Source organism: Silurus meridionalis, chromosome 3, assembly GCF_014805685.1.
Source record: "Silurus meridionalis isolate SWU-2019-XX chromosome 3, ASM1480568v1, whole genome shotgun sequence".
In the NCBI taxonomy this organism is placed as follows: domain Eukaryota; kingdom Metazoa; phylum Chordata; class Actinopteri; order Siluriformes; family Siluridae; genus Silurus; species Silurus meridionalis.
Window position 1 is genome coordinate 2,291,046 of NC_060886.1, and position 21,083 is coordinate 2,312,128.

Consider the following 21,083-nt stretch of genomic DNA (forward strand, 5'->3'; position numbering starts at 1 on the left):
GTTAGGATGCGGTGCTCTCACCGCTGCGGCCCGGGTTCAATCCCCGGTCAGAGAACCAACCCCAGCCACTCTTAGTGCCAGTCCCAAGCCAGGATAAATGTTGCGTTAGGAAGGACATTCAGCGTAAAAACGTGCCAAATCAAACATACGGATGATCCGCTGTGGAGACCCCTAATAGGAGAAGCCGAAAGAATTGAAAGCTTAGCCAACTAAGTTTTACAGTTATCTAAACCGGCAGCGGATGATTGCGAAGTTCAACAATGGGTGTAGTTAGCTAGCAAGTGAAAGACTAGTTAGTAAATGACAGCTTAGTTTGCTAATGTAATGACATACATCAGCTAAAGATTAATACAAAGTAGATACTTCATGAAAGATGAGTTAGCTAGGAAATAAAAGCTAGTTTATAATAGTTACGTTTGGTAAAGGAGAGCAAGGTGTATGTAGTGGGGGGCGGTCAGGGCCAGCAAGGGAATTATGACCGTGAATTATTATTATTAAATTATTCCCAATAGTTTCTCTTTATTTCAGAGCTTTTCTCTTAGTGCACTGATACACACTACATGAGTGTCTGTTTACATTGGAGCTTCAATCCAATTAGATATCAGACGTCACATCACGTGTTGCTGGAGTCAAAGAAAATTGCCATAAGCTTTACAGTATGAACCCTTGCAGCTTATAACACATGCTGCTTACAGACTGTTACTTTAACCAGTCAAATTGCGAGTTCCTGACTCTAAGGCCATCTAGCAGGCGTACAATGTCTACATTTTCACCTCCTTTGATTGAATGGTCAGAGAGCTTTCACGAAAAGCTGGACATCATGGTAAGCAAAGTTTACTAGAGGTTAATGTTATGTAACTAGCTACTGTAGGTGATGATTGTGAAGTTAAGTAATAGTGTTAGCTAGTTCTCTAGAGGTTAATGTTGGGTAGTTAGTTAATTACAGCTAAGTTGGATAAAGATTATTGTTTGGTAGAGGACTAGTCAGTGATGTGTAGGTTAGCTAAGGGTCAGTGATGTAGAGGGATAGTTAATGACGGTTAGGTTAGATATGAGTCAGTGTTTGGTTATGTAGAGGGATAGTTAATGATGGTTAGGTTAGATATGAGTCAGTGTTTGGTGATGTAAATGGGTAGTTAATGATGGTTAGGTTAGATATGAGTCAGTGTTGAGCAATGTAGAGGGATAGTTAGAGACGGTTAGGTTAGATATGAGTCAGTGTTGAGCGATGTAAATGGGTAGTTAATGACGGTTAGGTTAGATATGAGTCAGTGTTGAGCGATGTAAAGGGGTAGTTAATGACGGTTGGGTTAGATATGAGTCATGTTTGGTGATGTAGAGGGATAGTTAATGACGGTTAGGTTAGATATGAGTCAGTGTTTGGTGATGTAGAGGGATAGTTAATGACGGTTGGGTTAGATATGAGTCAGTGTTGAGCGATGTAAAGGGGTAGTTAATGACGGTTGGGTTAGATATGAGTCAGTGTTTGGTGATGTAGAGGATAGTTAATGACTGTTGGGTTAGATATGAGTCAGTGTTTGGTGATGTAGAGGGCTAGTTAATGACGGTTAGGTAAGATATGAGTCAGTGTTTGGTGATGTAGAGGAGAGTTAATGACGGTTGGGTTAGATATGAGTCAGTGTTTGGTGATGTAGAGGATAGTTAATGACGGTTGTGTTAGATATGAGTCAGTGTTTGGTGATGTAGAGGGAGAGTTAATGACGGTTGTGTTAGATATGAGTCAGTGTTGGTGATGTAAAGGGGTAGTTAATGACGGTTGTGTTTGATATGAGTCAGTGTTTGGTGATGTAAATGGGTAGTTAATGACGGTTGGGTTAGATATGAGTCAGTGTTTGGTGATGTAGAGGGAGAGTTAATGACGGTTGTGTTAGATATGAGTCAGTGTTTGGTGATGTAGAGGATGAGTTAATGACTGTTGGGTTAGATATGAGTCAGTGTTTGGTGATGTAAAGGGGTAGTTAATGACGGTTGGGTTAGATATGAGTCAGTGTTTGGTGATGTAAAGGGGTAGTTAATGACGGTTGTGTTAGATATGAGTCAGTGTTTGGTGATGTAAAGGGGTAGTTAATGACGGTTGTGTTAGATATGAGTCAGTGTTTGGTGATGTAAAGGGGTAGTTAATGACGGTTGTGTTAGATATGAGTCAGTGTTGAGCAATGTAGAGGATAGTTAATGACGGTTGGGTTAGATATGAGTCAGTGTTTGGTGATGTAGAGGATAGTTAATGACGGTTAGGTTAGATATGAGTCAGTGTTTGGTGATGTAGAGGATAGTTAATGACGGTTGGGTTAGATATGAGTCAGTGTTGAGCGATGTAGAGGATAGTTAATGACGGTTCGGTTAGATATGAGTCAGTGTTTGGTGATGTAAATGGGTAGTTAATGACGGTTAGGTTAGATATGAGTCAGTGTTGAGCGATGTAAAGGGGTAGTTAATGACGGTTGTGTTAGATATGAGTCAGTGTTTGGTGATGTAGAGGGAGAGTTAATGACTGTTGGGTTAGATATGAGTCAGTGTTGAGCGATGTACAGGGATAGTTAATGACGGTTAGGTTAGATATGAGTCAGTGTTTGGTGATGTAAAGGGGTAGTTAATGACGGTTGGGTTAGATATGAGTCAGTGTTTGATGATGTAGAGGGATAGTTAATGAAGGTTGGGTTAGATATGAGTCAGTGTTTGGTTATGTAGAGGGATAGTTAATGACTGTTGGGTTAGATATGAGTCAGTGTTTGGATAGTTTTCACTTAGCAGATGCCTTTAGAGTTCTGAAAGGGCCATACAACTGAGCAGCTAAGTGGTTGAGGGCCTTGCTGAAGGGCTCAGGTATGGCTGCATGGTGGGGATGGGACCTTTGATCCAAAGTCCAATTCTTAACCATCACACTGCCACTTCAGTTAATCAGAAGTTGATGATGGTTGACTTCAGGAAAAATTATAATTAGAAGGTAAGTTTGCTTGAGGTTCATGTTCAGGTGGGCCATGCAGGTCACGTGACCACGAGATCTGATGATCACCTTGTTAGCTAGAGGTTAATGATGGTTACGTTCCTATATTCCTAATGTTCAAGATGAGCGCCTGCTCTACTCTGAAGGAGCCGTTACTATAGAAACGACAATGTAACAAAGTGAGCGCACTGCTATACACCCGAATTGACCAACCAGAATCCAAGATACAGCTAATACAGGAAACGTGTGTGTGTGTGTGTGTGTGTGTGTGTGTGTGTATCATTAAAAGATCTACATGTAGTGTCTTTGTAATTTATTAAATAAAGCATGAAACTGATCAAAACACAGAGAAAATTATAAAATGGACAGGAAGTAATCATAAAAAATATTTTACAATACACATGATGAGGATGATGGCACATTAGGACATGATGAAAATAAAATTTCTTAACAGCTTCGTGTGCACGGTGATGACATCTCACAGACCCTAGAGGGCAGTGTTTCCCTGAATCTTGATTGAAAGCCCTCGTGAATCGCTCGGTTTTTTTTTCCGTCTATATAAAAGTTCACATTTAAAAACGGTTTTCCAGTTAAAATGATTTAAAGTAGAAAATAAAAGTAGAGAAACTTTGTAGACGGGATGATGTCGTGCGGGGTCAGAAGGGCTCGTCGTCGTCTGTTAGCGGGCGCTCAGGGGGCGGGGGGTAGGGCGTGGGAGGGTAGGGGCAGATGGAGGCTGTGTAGGCAGGAGGTGAGGGCAGGGCAGGAAGTAGAGAACAAAGTGTCGAAAGGGAAGGAGGAGAGGTAAAAGGGCTCTGGTTAGGAGGTTGGTGTGTGGACGAGTGGGTTTCGTCGTCGCTGAAGTCCTCCGACGTTGCCGTTGTGTGTGTCGAGTCCAGGGCCGTGTTTTCGTCTCGCTGGGCTCCGAAGCCGTAGCTCTGCTCGTGGCTCAGCAGCTCTGCAGGAGTGACGTGAGCGCCGCTACGCAGGAACTCTGCGAAGCTGTAAGATACAATCCGTGGTTAGATCAATAACGAACACGTTCCGACCAATCAGAGTGCAGGAAGCCGTAGTTTTAAAAAGACAGTACCCGTGTGGAGTGCGGAGTCTCAGCACCGTGTCCCATGCAGGAAACCCAGGATTACTGCAATGCCTCCTCAGCTCCTCCAGAGAAGACCTGGTGTGTTTCTCCGCCTGCTCTCGATACTCCTCTTCCGTCAGAAGCCTGCACTGAGAGGATCTCCTCCTCTGGAACAGACTCAGGATCGTCGATAGAAGCCAGCAGGTTTGTCTGGGAGGGAGGGAGAGGAGAGGAGAGAGAGAGAGAGAGAGAGAGAGAGAGAGAGTGTTACCATGGTTTCACCAAGTCAAATGAATGACATTTCAAGACCTTTGTAAGATGATTAAGAATGACATGTAAGACACAAATACATTGTTAGCAACCGGCCGTAACCGAGCCCTAAATATCGCTAAACTTGCACTTAAAAACCTGTTTAAAATGATTTATGACCTAAAACAGTGAATTTAAGACTTTTAAAAGATTTTTACATTTTAGAATTTTATAAAAAAAAATTACTTTTCAAGACCCTGTAAAAACCCTGATTATATACGAGGTGGTATCAAAAAGACTTCTGTAACCCGCCAACAGATGGCAGCACAAGGCTGCAAAGTCACCGGGAGCACAGAAATTCCTAAGTCAGTGTGCCAAAAGACATCGTCCTGTATACATCAGGAGCTGGTTCTATTCTGACCATGTGAGCACCCTGTCACCGAGCTCCTCCTCACATGCGAGTTTCTTGCTTGGAACAATATGATCTCACTTCCGCACCCACACTACTCGCCGGATATGGCTACTGCGGACTTCGCCCTTTTCCCCCATGGTGAAGATCCATCTCACTGTGACACCATTGCGGAGATCGGGGACGGTGTTTGACACGCTTCGAAAAGATGACTTCTAGGACACGTTCCAGAACAGGGAAGGAACGCTGGGGGCGCTGTATTGCTGTGCAAGTGAACTATTCTGAAGGTCAGAGTGTGTAAAACGTAGACAAATAAAGTAGTTCTTGTAAACAGAGTCTTGAAGCTTTTTGATACCACCTCTTATGTGTCTGTGTCATGCATCTAACAATAGTGAAGCTGTTGGAGTTAATTCCTGGTGCTGTTTTTTCACTGGATTTCTCATTTTCGTCTCCAGTTTGCCTCCAAATTCATCTTGTGCCTCGACCCATTTCCCAAAATTTCTCGCCGCTCTCACGGTATAAGTTTCACCGCATGGCAAGCTTCTCTGTGGACCTCTGTAAAGACTTTGGGAAATGCTGACTTGGTTAATCATATCAAAAATATCCACAAACTATCTTCTGACCAATCAGAATCCAGGATTTACACTGAACCATGGTGTGTGTATGATGACTAAGTGAAGCAGCACCTCCAGACCAGCAGGGTGAGTGTGAACAGCAGAGGCAGGGTCATGAAGGAGAGCAGAACCGCCAGCAGGATCCAGGAGACGGGAGCGTACGTGAGGCCGTGACACGCCACCAACACGCCTACAGCCTGCAGCGCCCACGCCGTCACGCCCAGAGTGCGCCTGCTAGTGACCGGTCCCAGGCGGTAACACAGGGTCAAACTCACCACGCCTGACACCAGCACGTAACCTGTGCAAACACACACACACACAGATAAATCAACCACTTTGATGTGTCATATCCATTCTCCAAAGTCTCACAATCAAAATAAATAAATAAATAATCTAAAAAAAATATATGGTCCGATGTTAAAACCCTGCTGAAGCCATGATGCCACAGCCTACTTGTGGGAGGGGCTTATTTGATTGACAAGTGGCAACAGTTATGCTTGCAATCTTCAGAACACCCATCAAAGAAATATGTATTTCTGTATAAAAATGTTAGGTATGACGTGATTTTTGAGCATTGCAGTGCACATTTAGTCCCAATACGCTCTTCTAATTCCCTTCACTCTTCTGAAAAGATGTTCCACTAGATTTGTGCTTACGGATATTTGTCACTCATATATTAGCCACTCAAGATCTTGTGTGACTCTTATTGTGAATTAGTTGTTTTATTTACTACTTTAAATAAATAATACAATAATAAAATAGTTTGTCAAACATTTGTATGTCATTCATTAGTACAAACTCTGTTTTGAAAGCTTACTCCAAACTTTCCAGTCCCTCATGGCTTCTCAACAACTATCAGATTTTTCACGAGTTACTGTCAGTTCCTCATGAAAAGTCGCCAACTGTCGAGGTCACGAGTATCGAGGTTCCATTATACACACACACACACACACACACACACACTATATTGGCAAGGGTTTGGCAATATTGTGTGTGTGTGTGTATACAGTGGTGTGAAAAAGTTTTTTTCACACAGGGCCATGTAGTTTTGGATTTTGTTTTCCCTCAATAATAAAACCCTTTATTTAAAAACTGCATGTTGTGTTCACTTGTGTATCTTTTACTAATATTTAAATTAGTTATGAGCTGCAACATTAAAGTGTTTTCGCTGTTTTCCTTCTCCAGACTCCTCTGTGCTCCCTGTCCAGAGCTTATATGTGAATATACATCATTATATACGAGTATAAATCATTCTCTTCGATGATTTTTAGTATTCAAATTATTCAAGATACCGTAATTTCCGGACTATTAAACGCACTCAAATATAAGCAGCACCCACTGAATTTGACAAAGATTTTTATTTTGAACATAAATAAGCCGCACCTGTCTATAAGCCGTGTCTACACTGATACTAATGAACTTTACACAGGCTTTAATGAAAGACAGTGTCTGTTACACGGCTTGTATCTAAACAGTAGCTACCAAGAAAGTCATTGTTAACTGTCTTCCTCCTTCCTTTCACAACTATTTCTCTCGAGAGTTTATCTTTTGGCATCGTCGTGCGTTTAAAAATCACCATCGGTGAATCTTTTCTCCCGATGCCGTGCAGCTCAGAACACAGGTGAAGTGCGTTTTCATGCCCGGTTGTTTTCAGCGTGACGAATGATTCTCATTTCCTGTAGACAGTCCGAGTGAGCGGCAGGTCAAACGTCAGAGGAACATCATCCATATTTATGATGTGGTGCGGCCCGATTCAGTGGGAGCGCATCTGATTTAATATAAAGAGTTTCATTGGTTCACCTGAACCCGTTCTGCAATTTCATTGGTCTAATGTTATGGGGATCAGTTTATTGTCATGAAGTTTGTGAAACCGGGAAAAACCCAGAAAAAATCCATAAATTAGCCGCTTCATTATTTAAGCCGCGGAGTTCAGAGAGTGGGAAAGAAGTAGCGGCTTATAGTCCAGAAAATACGGTACTCAAGGAATCATTTCAGCACTAATGAAAACTAAGTGAAGATACACTGTAACCTTAAACGTTAAAAGTTCAGCTGTTGCTGCATGTCAACTGACGCGTTCACGCAAAACACTTCCTGTGGAGGAAATCCTGATGATGAAACCTCGTCATCTTCATTGTATTCTGTAATTCGTGCTGTTTTTAGGAAGATCATGAAAACTGCTTTTCTGTTACCAAGAAAGTTGGAGGCAAACAAACGTATAGGACGTTTTAGGACTGGAGCTTGAAATGTCCCCTTCACTTGAACTAGGAGGACCAAAGTGTGCACACAGCCTGCTTCATGAAGATCTGTTTTCCATAGGTTGGAAGTTCTCCTACTACAGAGCTCCCCACGCCTCATCACCTCACCTACATCAGTACCTGACTTTACTAACACCCTTGTAATGCAATCTGACAAATCTCCACAGCATCTCGAACATCTTCCTGGAAGACTGGAGGTTACTCTAACAGCGAATGTGGTATTAGATGTTCAAAAGAAGCACATAGAAATGCTCAGGTGTCCACAAACTTTTGTCTAAACATAGTATGGACAGATAATTGCGAGTCAGGTTACCTAGCAGCTCTCTCCAGTACAGCGTCACGATCTCATCGTTTATCAGCTTCTGGAGGGCGAGGTATGAGAGGCTGGAGCTGGCCCCGAACAGCAGCAGGAAAAGTCCACGCTTTAACGAAGAGACCAAGGAAAAGTTATTTTTGTTTCTACACAACAAACTCAACAAACAGTCATCTGGAGTGAGATCTATCATGGAACAACCTGCCCGGTCACTGCACCTCAATCCTATTGCACTGCTCTGGGGTGAACAAGAAAATCTAGTGAAGAACATCTTTGGCGAGGGGAAATGATTTGAGCTGAACGTTTGGAGAAACGAGCTGTACGGATGCTGAGGGTGTGGAAAGCTGGTGTTTGTGCTGAGGGAGGATTTCTCAATGAAAATAAAGTGGAACATCTGGACATTTTTTTTTATTTGTTTGGTCGAAGGAAAATCTTCGTATCGTTAGCTTACCGAGTTTGTTGCATAGAAACCAAAAAAAGAAAACATGCAAGTGTCGTTTAAAAACCATAAGAGAATAGAAATATATACACACACAGGATTTATTGTCTCACCGATGGTATGAATTTTTTCAGGACCAGAAGCAGGAACACAAAAATGGAGATTATTCCCAGCGAAACACCCGAGATGTAGAAAAATAACGAGCTCCTAGAAAAACAAAGAACTGTAAACAGATGTAGCTGAGGACGAGGAACTGTCAGAGACACAACTCACACTCGCTCACACACGTCCTCACGTGAGCTGCTCTCCAGTCAGTTTTAATACAAACACATTGAATTATTGTGAAAAAGGCTCACGTCGAACTGCGGTATCAGAATATCAGAATAACATTTTCTCGCCAGAATGTTTATAATTAACACGCTTTACCTCGTGCCAACGTTCGTTCGTTCTCGCACGCAAAAATCAATCAATCAATCGAGTAAAATCACAGGCGTATTAATTGTTCTGGTGCAATGGGTTTTATCAAGATATTCATTTCATATTTTAAAAAAATCAATACATTAAAAAAAAAAACACCTGCGGATTACCTGCATATGGCTTCGGCGAAGAAGAAGAGCGTGAGTCCGGAGATGAAGAGGAAAAACCTCATTCTGTTAAACCCTAAAATAGAAAAAAACACACACGCGTATAAATATTTAAACTCAGTAACTCACTTTTGGCTTTTAAGCTTTTTTTTTTTATACAAACAAATAAACCAATTTTTATTTTATTTTTTGCAAAAACATGAAAACTATTCACCTCTTATGTTTACTGTTAATGGGACTGACAGCAGAGACTTTGCAAAGCCCCTCCCATCCATAGTAGTCCCCTCCCAGCAAGGTACACCCCTCCTACTCATAGTATTCCCTTTCCAGCAGGGTACACCCCTCCTACTCATAACAAGTCCCTCCCTCCCAGAGTTAGCTCCTTCTGTCCTAAGTAAACATCTCCCACCCAAAGTAAACTTCTCCCACCCAGAATAAGCCCCTCCTACTCATAGTAAACCCTCCCACCCAGAATAAACCACTCCGATTCATTGTAAACCCTCCCAGGAAGAAATAGGCCCTTCCCCTACTCATAGTAAACCCTCCCACTCAGAATAAGCACCTCCTGTTTATAGTAAACCCTCCCACCAAAATAAGACCCTCCTGTTCATAGTAAACCCCTCCCACTCAGAATAAGCCCCTCCTGTTTATAGTAAACCCATCCCACCCAGAATAAGCCACTCCTGTTTATAGTAAACCCCTCCCACCCAGAAAAAGCCACTCCTGTTGATTGTAAACCCCTCCCACCCAGAATAAGCCACTCCTGTTGATTGTAAACCCTCCCACCAGAATAAACCCTCCTGTTTATAGTAAACTCCTCCCACCCAGAATAAACCCTCCTGTTTATAGTAAACCTCCCACCCAGAATAAACCCTCCTGTTTATAGTTAACCCTCCCACCCAGAATAAACCCTCCTGTTTATAGTTAACCCTCCCACCCAGAATAAGCCCCTCCTGTTCATAGTAAACCCTCCCACTCAGAATAAGCCCCTCCTGTTTATAGTAAACCCCTCCCACCCAGAAAAAGCCACTCCTGTTGATTGTAAACCCCTCCCACCCAGAAAAAGCCGCTGTTACTTATAGTAAGTCCCTTCTGCCCAAAGTAAACCCCTCCTACTGTAAGTAAACTCCTCCCACTCTAAGTAAACACCAGTACAGAGTATTGGCTCCTTTACAAATCAAGTCACTGAAAAATTTTTGATCAGCTATTGCTGTTAAATGAGTTAAATTATTGGTCATTAGCAGACGTATGAGATGTGTTTTGTTACAGAATGGCTTCTCTTGATAAACCTGAACTGCAAAAATAAACATGGGAGCACAAAGAAGGTTAAAAACTAAACCGTGTCTGTGTGAGAGAAGCTTGTGGTGCTCACTCTGTTTGGAGACGTGGAGTGTGTACTCAGCGCTGGCTCTGGGAGACCTGACCATGAAAAACACCTCCTCCTCCACCAGCGGGATGTCCACCGCCTGCTCCTTCTGAACCCTCGAGGGCCAGTAGTGCTCCATCGCACATGTCGCCAGCTTCAGAAGGTTCTTGGTGTCGTGGCAGGCTCGGAGTTCCATCGGATACTCGATCACCACGTTCTCCTTACTTGACACCTGGACCTGTCGAACCAAGAGGCTCAGGTCAGACTTGACGCTCAGTTTCATAGAAACCACACCCGAGAACGAAAAAACTAACTGACCAATCAGAATCCAGAACCATATTTGGTTATAACACGCTGATACTGATAACTCCAATCAGATCAAATAATCTTCTCCATACCGTCTAACATGTGAGCTTTTGCTATAGAAATCAAATTGGAAGGAACTGACCAATCAGAATCCAGAATTCAACCATATTGAGATATAATGCACTGATACTAGACACTTCTTCCATAAAACATCAAGCTATCGTCTCTGTGTCATTGATTACTAAATGTTGCTATAGAAACCGCAACGTAGAACGGAAAATAGGAGCTGACCAATCACAATCCGGAAATCAATCATATTTAGGTGCAAGGTGCCGACACTGGAGACTCCTTCCATAAAACATCTAATTATCTGCTTCATAGCGTCGATTATGAGTCATACTTATTCGAGATGTTGCTATAGAAACCAAAATGTACAAGGTAAGAATGAGTTGACCAATCAGAAGAACTTTATTAAATATTAAGAACAGAATGCTTGAGTGTTACACTGATGAGAGTTTGGATTTCACTTGTGCCACGCCCACTTTTACCTGCGATAATTTCCACTGCACAACACAACCACAACGCTTTTTTCCATCATCAGACGCCATTTTGTTTGCCACTGTTTAGTATTGTTCTTGCGAGTGAGGACGTACCTGGAAAGTGGACCAGTAGTCTTTCCATTTAATTGCAGGACTGGTGTAGCAGAAGCACCGCCCCCCATAGTAGGTGGAGGCATAGTCTGGCTTTGCGTATGTGCAATCTGGGGATGAGAGGACAAAATAAATACACGTAATCAACATGTTTAGTATTAAAGGGGTTTATGTGATTTAAAAAAAAACACTGGTAGTGTTTGTTTGCCAAAGAAAAAGTGTATTCTGTAAAAAAAAATAAAAAAAAAAAAAAAAAAAAAAAACCAGCTCATTCATTAACAAATGACTCCAAATAGGAGGGGCTTATTTAGATGAGATTTCAGGACATGAGTCACTCCCAGGGTGGGAGGGACTTATTCTAAATAGGAGGGGCTTACCGCTGGTGGAAGGAGCTTACTGTAATCAAAAGGGGCATACTCACAGCTGAATGGCAGTTTACTTGGTGTGGAAGGGGCTTACTCTGGGCAGAAAGGGCTAACTGAGTGGGAAGAGTTTACTCTGAGTGGAAGAGGTTTACTTTGAGTGGGAGGGGTAAACTCTGAGTGGGAGGGGGATTTACTCTGGGTAGGAGGGGGATTTACTCTGGGTAGGAGGGGCTTACTCTGAGTGGGAGGGGTGAACTCTGATAGGGAGGGGTACACTCTAAATGGAAGGGATGAACATTGGGTGGAAGCAGTTTACTCTGAGTGGGCGGGCTAAACGCTAAGTGAGAGGAGTACTAAATTGCAGGGGTAAAGATTGAGTGGGAGGGGTTTACTGTGAGTGGGAGGGGTAAGCGCTAAGTGAGAGGGGTACACTAAATTGCAGGGGTAAAGATTGAGTGGGAGGGGTTTACTGTGAGTGGGAGGGGTAAGCGCTAAGTGAGAGGGGTACACTAAATTGCAGGGGTAAAGATTGAGTGGGAGGGGTAAATGCTAAGTGAGAGGGGTACACTAAATGGGAGGGGTAAAGATTAAGTGGGAGGGGTTTACTGTGAGTGGGAGGGGTAAACACTGAGTAAGAGGGGTTTACTCTAGGCAGGAGGGGCATCGTTTTCTCAATTTACACAGTCCACACTGCAACGCGAAAACACCCTTTTTAATTGTATCTGCTTTGGAGAATGTTTTAAAAAAGCTACATTTTTGTTTAATGAACACAACGTCTCAGTGTGGACGAAAAGCCAAAACAGAGAGAAAATGTAAGTTTTTAAAGGAAAACATTAATGTTTAAATGGTCTGAATAGGAAGGGCTTATCCACTCTCCCCAGTAGGGATGCACGGTATACCAGTACTGGTAATAATACAGTTAAATATTATATTTCAAACCGAACGATATCATCATTTTGCTGAATTCGGTATTTCATATGCTGCTGTTCTGAAATGTACCTGTAGGCGGCAGTGCTTCACAAATTGCTGCGAAACCTTTAAGACAAAAGGTTTGCATGTGTGTCACTTCAGCTTCTTTTGAATTTTTAAAAAAATGTAACCTATGATCCTGTTTTTTGTTACAGTTTGATACAAAGCTATTAAGATATAAATCTATTTTATTTTATTTATCTATATATATTTTTTTTTTTATTAAATTATTTTTTATTCACTTTTCTTTTGAGGCAGGTTAGTTTTCACTAATGGTATTGAGTTTGTATCGATATTGAGGTATTACTTTCTGGTATGATGGTATCGAGCCGTCCCTACTCCCCAGTTAATATATATATATATATATATATATATATATATATATATATATATATATATATATATATAGTATATACACACACACACACACACACACACACACACACACAGTATATGTGTGTATACGTGTAAGCCTTAATTTACTTGAGTTGTTAATGTATATATCCAGCTTGTTCTTATTTCAGCTGCTCCCATTAGGGGTCTCCACAGCGGATCATCCGTCCTCTACATCTCCTCTTTCACACCAACTACCTGCATGACTTTCCTCACCACATCCATAAACCTCCTCCATGGTCTTCCTCTTTTCCTCCCTCCTGGTGGCTCCACATTGCTCCCTACTCTCACCACAAATCACAATATCATCTGCAAACATCATAGTCCAGGGAGACTCCTGTCTGACCTCAACTTGGGAGACAACCTAACCATAACCACTGCAAACAGGAAAGAGCTCAGAGCCGATCCTTGCTGCAGTCCAACCTCCACTTTAAACCAGTGTGTCGTTCCTACTGCACACTTCACTGCTCTCACACTGTCCTCATACATGTCCTGCACCACCCTCACATACTTCTCTGACACACCTGACTTCCTCATACAATACCACAACTCCTCTCTCCTCCCTGTCGTACATCATCTTCTTTTGGCTTCTTTCCTCTACATCTGCCTCTTTCACACCAACTACCTGCATGTCTTCCCTCACCACATCCATAAACCTCCTCCTTGACCTTCCTCTTTTCCTTCTTCCTCAGCATTCTCCTACTGATAGCCCCCATGTCCTCCTCTGCACATGTCCAACCATCTCAATCTCACCTCCCTCACCTTGTCTCCAAAACGTCCTTCATGTGCTGTCCCTCTAATAAACTCATTTCTAATCCTGTCCATCGTCGTCACTTCCAACGAAAACCTCAACATCTTCAGCTCTGCTACCTCCAGCTCCACCTGCTGTCTTTTACTCAATGCCACTGTCTCTAATCCATACAACATCTCAGGTCTCACAACTCCTTCTGACCTTCTCTATACTTCTCCATCATCATTCTTAAAGCAAATAATGCGTCTGTAGTGGTCACATCTTCTCTCAGCATGACTTCCACTACTCTTTCCCATAACTTCATGGTGTGATCTGATCAGCTTAATTCCCCTAAAATTACTGCAGGTCTGCACATCTCCCTTATTCTTAAAGATCAGTTTCAGCATGTAAATATCCAGCTAATATAATAATATCAAAATATAATATCAAAAATCATATAAAAGTGGTTAATAAAAATCAGTAAGCACACTTCTGAGTGAACTTTGTACCAGATTTTGTGGATGATGAAACTTATATTAGGATTAATTGCCTAAAAAGTGAATATATAACTTATTTACAGTACTGTGCTAGCTGTGTAGCTAGCAAACTCTTAGCTTTTAGCTAGCATTACCTGCATAGGAATACCCTCTGTCCCCTTCAGCCAGTGAGATCAGTATAATAATGAATCCTGCCGCACATACACCGCTGAAGATCTCCTTCATGACGGATAAGACCCGCTCCTTCACCCCGCTGCAGTGTTACGCTAATGTTTAGCGGCTAGCAGGCTAGCTAACTCGGCTAGCAAAGATTTTACTTTCAAATTCACGGCTTAGCAGCAAGGCATTGCTAGCAGACACAGAACAAGTCGTCAGAACGTCACCATTTTTACGCAAGGAACACGGTTTGAAACTGTGATCGATTAGTTTGGCCTGACAAAGCCGCTGAACCGCGCTTACAGAAGTTTAAAAATAAACAAGGCCACTTCCGGGTTTTACTTAAACAAACATACAGGTCACAGAGATGTCAAATAAAAAAAAGAATACACCCATTAAAAATAATTATACAAATAAATAACTTACATATGCAGAAATTAACCATTAAATATGTAATTACATTTTATTTTTATCGATCTCCTTGTTAAAACAAGGTTCTGGATTCTGATTGGTCAGAGGATGTTGATTAGTTTTCTATTGCATCATATATAAAACACATTAACGCAAATTCATTTTAACTGCACTATTTTTTTAAGCGCATTTAATGCAGCATACACATTTCTGTTTGACTGTTTTTATAAAAAGTATAAAAAATACATATATAAGAGGTGAAATTAAAACATTTAACGCAACACATTTATTCACAACATCCTTTCTTTACTCATATATATATGTTAATTTTTCACTTAACATTTGTTTTACTGATGCACCAAGTCTCAAATCATCACCAAAATCCACTATGATGCACACATCCAGCAATTAAAACTGTCTGTGTGGAAACATAGCAAAAGTTCCATTTGGTGTCCTGACGATTTACATCATAATTACTTTAAAACATTTACAAGAATATTTTGTCTTCATGCTCCATGTTGAGTTTGGTTTCACTAATAATAAATATACATTTGCAAAGCATAATACTTGTCCATGACCATGTGGATTAGAGTGAAGGTTGTCCTCTACCTACGATGGAGATACGTTACGATGACTCCATCATTAGTCAAAAATATCATAATTCGAAGATGATGCTGTGACTGTGACAGTTTTTCCTGCTTCATGCTGATTTATCATTTTTATTTTTTGCTCCAAACTGATGGCTTTCCTCTTCTTTTTTCACTACCAGCAGGAAACATACTTGGGAGCTTGGAAGACACGCTTTTATCACTGAAAATGTTGTTTGAAACCTTGGAAACAGAAACACTGAGACAATTTTTCTCCGTCGACTGCTAGCGATCTGTCAAAATGAGCGTGTTAGTAACACATTAACGCAAATTCATTTTAACTGCACTATTTTTTTAAAGCGCATTTAATGCAGCACACACATTTCTGTTTGACTGTTTTTATAAAAAATATAAAAAATATATAAAAGGTGAAATTAAAACATTTAACACAACACACATTTATTCCCGATGTCATTTTATATATATATATATATATATATATATACAGGTTTATTAAAAAAAATAATAAATTCATTACGCAATATTTTATTAATGAAAAGTAATACAAAACTCCAGCCAAGTCACAAGTATTATACTCACAATCAATTTAGATAATTCCTCTTTTAAATAGTCACTGACTCATTCCATGACGATTCTTGAGAACTGAAGCTATGCGTCATTATATCGGTTCATTTTTTTATAACTCTGTTTATATATGAAAAAAACACTGAAGGTTTCTTTAACTGCTGCGCCATGTTTTAAATCAGCACCAAAATCCACCATGATGCAACACATCCGGCAATTAAAACCGTCCGTGTGGAAACATAGCAAAAGTTCCGTTTGGTGTCCTGATGATTAACGTAATTTAAACCACCATAACATTTACAAGAATATTTTGTCTTCATGCTCTATGTTGAGTTTGGTTTCACTAATAATAAACATACTTTTGCAAAGCATCAATACTTGTTCATGTTGATTAGAGTATTAAAAACTTGAAAGGTGTTAATTTGAGTTACATTTAGAACAGAAAAAAATGTGCAATTAAGTTGAGATTAAATGCTTTAATCGATTGACAGCCCTAATTTATACTAGTGATGGGAAGATCTGATCATTTTAGTAACTCAGTTCTTTGAATCTCATTTAGCTCAGTTTGTTCCTTAGATCAGAAATTACATGTTCAATAAGCAGATCCACAACACGTCTACAGAATAATGAAAATATCATAATGTAGCTAAAGACAAATTACGATGAACAGAATGAGTAGCTTCAGCTCTCATATCTTATCGTATCGTTAGTTCCTTTTGTCAAGTGACTCCCATAATTATTGCAACAGTGATGTCAAAATTTGGACCATGAATTCTATTATTTATTGCGATGTGCTGCATCTATGGGAGAAGAGGACTCATGAGAATGAACTACTCAATTCTGTTTCCTGTGTAATGCACTGAATAGCGTACGTATATGTGAGTCATGTGATAAAACTCTGACTGGAAGAGTCGAGAGGTAAAACTACTCACTTCTGTTTCTTACAAAGATTTTGCGATGCTTTGATCCTGCACGTCCAGTAGTAAATAAATGAATCGCTCCTTGAGATTATTCATCTTCTAAATCACTTTAAAGACTTGTTCATAAACAATCCATTTTTGAAGTAAAAACTCATCTACTAAGGCATAGAATATATTTGTTTCCAAAAGTAGTCAATATCATTTCTGTGAGGAGATGTTTATGTGCATTTCAGCAGAGTTGAAATGTTAGGAAGCTGGGGGTAAAAGCACAGGGTCAGCTATGATACAGCGCCCCCGGAGGAGGGGGGGTTAGCGCCTTGCGTCCTGAGGGTCTAAGAGTGGTAGATTAGAGATACTGGAACGTCCAACCTTCTGATCAGTAACTCAGAGCTTTAAACACTGAGATACTGCACTTTTGCAATATCGGATATAAAAAAAGCCATAATTTGTTGCATTTATTGTCGCGTCAGCATCACGAGAATAGTAGAGTTTATAACTGTAAATTATAAAAAGATATTGCTTCACTCATCCCTCCATTCACTACCACATCTCCATTGATCCCTTCGTCCTCTTTCTGACCAATCAGAATCCAGAATTCACCAGCGCTCCGCTCTATTTACAGACTCCACAACGTTGTCAATCTTGTCAGAATTAATTGCAATTTCTAAAAATGGCAGCGTTCAATCTCACTCTGTTCCTTCTTTCCATCCTCGTGTCTACTGTGAAAGACGAAGGCTGTCTTCAGCGATATGTGAACGGTGTAATCACTGCCCCGGAAATGGAAAAGTCCCCCGCTGTTACATCAAAGAAAAGGACTTTTTACGCAGTATTTCTTTTTTTTTATCTCCACATGTAACTGTGATGTAAATCTCTCACTCTTTTTCTCTCTTTCTCTGTTCTCTCTCTCATATCCTTAACCCGCTGTGCCACAGATCATCATCAGGCTGTGGGGAAAAATGTAAAACCAAAAAAAGAATAAACTTTGCAGAGGCCTGATGAAAATGTCATCTCGGTGCAGCGCTCAGCCTTTGAAATGGAAGGGGGATTTTTGTGGTGGGCGGAGGCACAGCAGGCGCCTGCTTTCTCATTTCTCTAGGATGCTGAGACGACAGTGGCTTTTCCTGACAGGTACACCCACGCCAGGCCGAGGCCTACTGTCACAGCCTCTTTCTCTCACACTCTCTCACTCTTTTTTGCACACCTCACACGGATGCACATGCTGCTGTTTCGCTTCGAAACCCTTACCGTCACAGCTTTTTAACGTTTCAGCAGTTTCGTCTCACATTATTTTTCTACTTGCAACACAAATTGCTTGCAACCTTCTTCAGGTTTTCAAGGTCCAGAAACAGCAAGACACATAAATGAACTTATAGCATATAGTCATAGACACAGAGGATTAAGATCAAGATAAATACTTATTTAATGGATTTGCATGTCTGTATGGAGATGTTGGAGCACCGTATGTTATACAATAATCAGGCTTTTGTATAGAGGTGTGAACCTGAGGCTTCTCCCAAATACTGTATAGTACAATATGATGTGATAGGATATGACACGGCATGTTACGATACATTATGATAGGATATGATATGGCATGACATACCACGAATACCATACAATACGATATGATGCAATATGATACTATATGATATGATAAAGCATGACTATGATTCAATGCAATGTGATATGATATGATACAATATGATATAATATAATACAATACAATATGATACAATCAAATATTATGAAATTTGATACAGTACAATTAAACACACTATGCTCTGATACGATACATTACATTACAATCCAGTACGATACAATATGATTCAATTTGATACATTAAAAATACAACAAACTACTCTCTGATAAGATACAATACGATACGTTATGATATGATATGAGATGAGATTATGAGTTACGGTAAGTTATGATACAATATGATGCAGAAAGATACAATAAAATAAGATATGAAACAATAAAAAACAATATGATACAGGTCGATACGGTACAAAACGCTACACTCTGATAATATTAAATATGACATATGGTATGATACAATATGATATGAAATCGTACTATTCAATACGATGCAATGTGCTATAATACAATACAATACACTGCGTTCTAATACAATGCAAATATTATACGATTCATTTTAATATGCTACAATATGATTTAATATGTTTATTTACGATAAGTTACAATACAATACGATGTGATGCAATTTGATATGGTACAATATAATAGAATATACTTCGCTCTGATGTAATACAATATGATATGAAACAATACTTATGATGATAAATTACAATTAGATAAAATACAATACAATTTGTTGAGGTTTTTGTTGGGAGTGACGAGGATGGACAAGATTAGAAATGAGTTTATTAGAGGGACAGCCCATGTTGGACGTTTTGGTGACAAGGTGAGTGAAGCGAGATTGAGATGGTTTGGACATGTGCAGAGGAGGGACATGAATTATATTGGTAGAAGAATGCTGAGGATGGAGCCACCAGGAGGAGCCACCAGGAGGAAAAGAGGAAGACCAAGGAGGAGGTTCATGGATGTGGTGAAGGAAGACATGCAGGTAGTTGGTGTGAAAGAGGCAGAGGTAGAGGACAGGGTGGTATGGAGACGGATGATCCGCTGTGGCGCCCCCTAATGGGAGCAGCCAAGAGGAAGAAGAAGACAATACAATTTGATAAGGTACAATATTCTACAATCTAATATCACACAATATGATACAAAACAATGAAATATGATACAATATGATACAACATGATACAATACAATATAATGCGATGCGATACGATACAGTATGATTAGTAACAAAGCCATATGTTACAATACAATATTATACAATGCAAAAAACATGATGCAATACGATACAATATAATATGATATCACACAATAAAAATACGATACAATATGATGTGATATCACATAATACATATACGATACAATACAATAAACTACGATATGATACAATACGATACTGTGCAATACATTACACGCGATCTTTAGTCTGAGGATCGTTAATTCTGGAATCTGACCAATCAGAATCATATTGTTTTGAATAACGATGTGCTGTCAATAATGTTAGAACAGCTGAAAAAAATGAGGACGGCACACACATAGCTCTGGGGTTCACATTCAGGAAGACGAGGGTGTCAGATAAGTGTGAGCACAACGTTTGCCTAGCGCTGTATTGGAAATGTCACGTGAGTCAGTTAAGATGCTGTATGTTACGGCGTAGATCGAAAAACTAATGTTTCATCCGAATGAAATGTTCCTCAAAAAATGACAATATATAGAGGTTCATTTCTCTTCTATTTCTTCTTGCCTTCAGCATGTTTTTGGACTACTGGAGACACAAATAAATGCTTTGAAATGACAAAACAATCATTCAGCAGAAAATGACTTATAAATAAATGTTATCATCTAACCATGTTGTGCAATGTACAACCAAAGGTTTGTGGAAAAACTGAACCCCTCAGCTTTCTGAACATCCTATTCCACATGTGATATTGATGAAGGTCATGTGATCTCCATGTGATTTTATAATTACTGATTCAAGACAATGTCATAATGTATACACTATATGGTCTATGTTTGTGGACACCTACATATAGCTGTTTATTTGTTTTGGTTGTTTTTGCAGAAGCATCTTTGTTTAACAGCTTTGCATTGATGTTAATCGGTTTTAGGGCAAAGATTAGCAAATAAACCCGATTTGCATAAAGTGTTTTGTTTTACAGAGATGCAGGATGTGCTGAGCCACCAGGGGAAATTATTAGGAGAAACAGTCAGAAACAGACGGTTAGAGGAAGTTTCGTGGTTTCTTTTAAGGTACAGAAAGTCCCTTTAAAGAAAACAGAAAAAAAAAGTATTTTCAGTCAGAAATCGGCTTCTTGTTTTTTTACGCCTTGGGTGATAATTGGTGCAAAAAAAAAAAAAAATGACGAACGCTAAAAAAAAAAAAGAATAAAAACTAATTATAAAGTGCATCTTTCAAAATCGTCCTGTTTAGAGCTCCACAGCTGCACTGTTGTGAGCCTGTAATTGAAAAGCCGAGCTTTCGTACGTGGGACACGGAGCACTGACGGGAGAGAGCTGGCTCTGAGGACGGACGCCTCTCCACAGAAAAGAGGGACTTTTGTACTCGGTGTGATCAGTGGGCTCAAATCGGACACCCACAGCTTACAACCAGGCCTCGAAAGCCCATCCTACAGACACAAA

General features: G+C 40.1%; 1 protein-coding gene across 1 annotated transcript; it reads right to left on the reverse strand.

Moving 5' to 3' along the window:
* Positions 1–3,263: 3,263 nt before the first annotated feature.
* On the reverse strand, positions 3,264–14,608 carry nemp2 (nuclear envelope integral membrane protein 2). Its single transcript, XM_046845923.1, has 9 exons — positions 14,320–14,608; positions 11,235–11,341; positions 10,282–10,513; positions 8,913–8,985; positions 8,439–8,532; positions 7,887–7,995; positions 5,391–5,616; positions 4,056–4,256; positions 3,264–3,967 (listed from the first exon to the last, which is right to left on the reverse strand). Exons 1-9 carry the CDS (start codon positions 14,408–14,410, stop codon positions 3,622–3,624), a joined length of 1,479 nt encoding a protein of 492 aa, XP_046701879.1. The 5' UTR covers positions 14,411–14,608; the 3' UTR covers positions 3,264–3,621.
* Between the last annotated feature and the right edge of the window lie 6,475 nt (positions 14,609–21,083).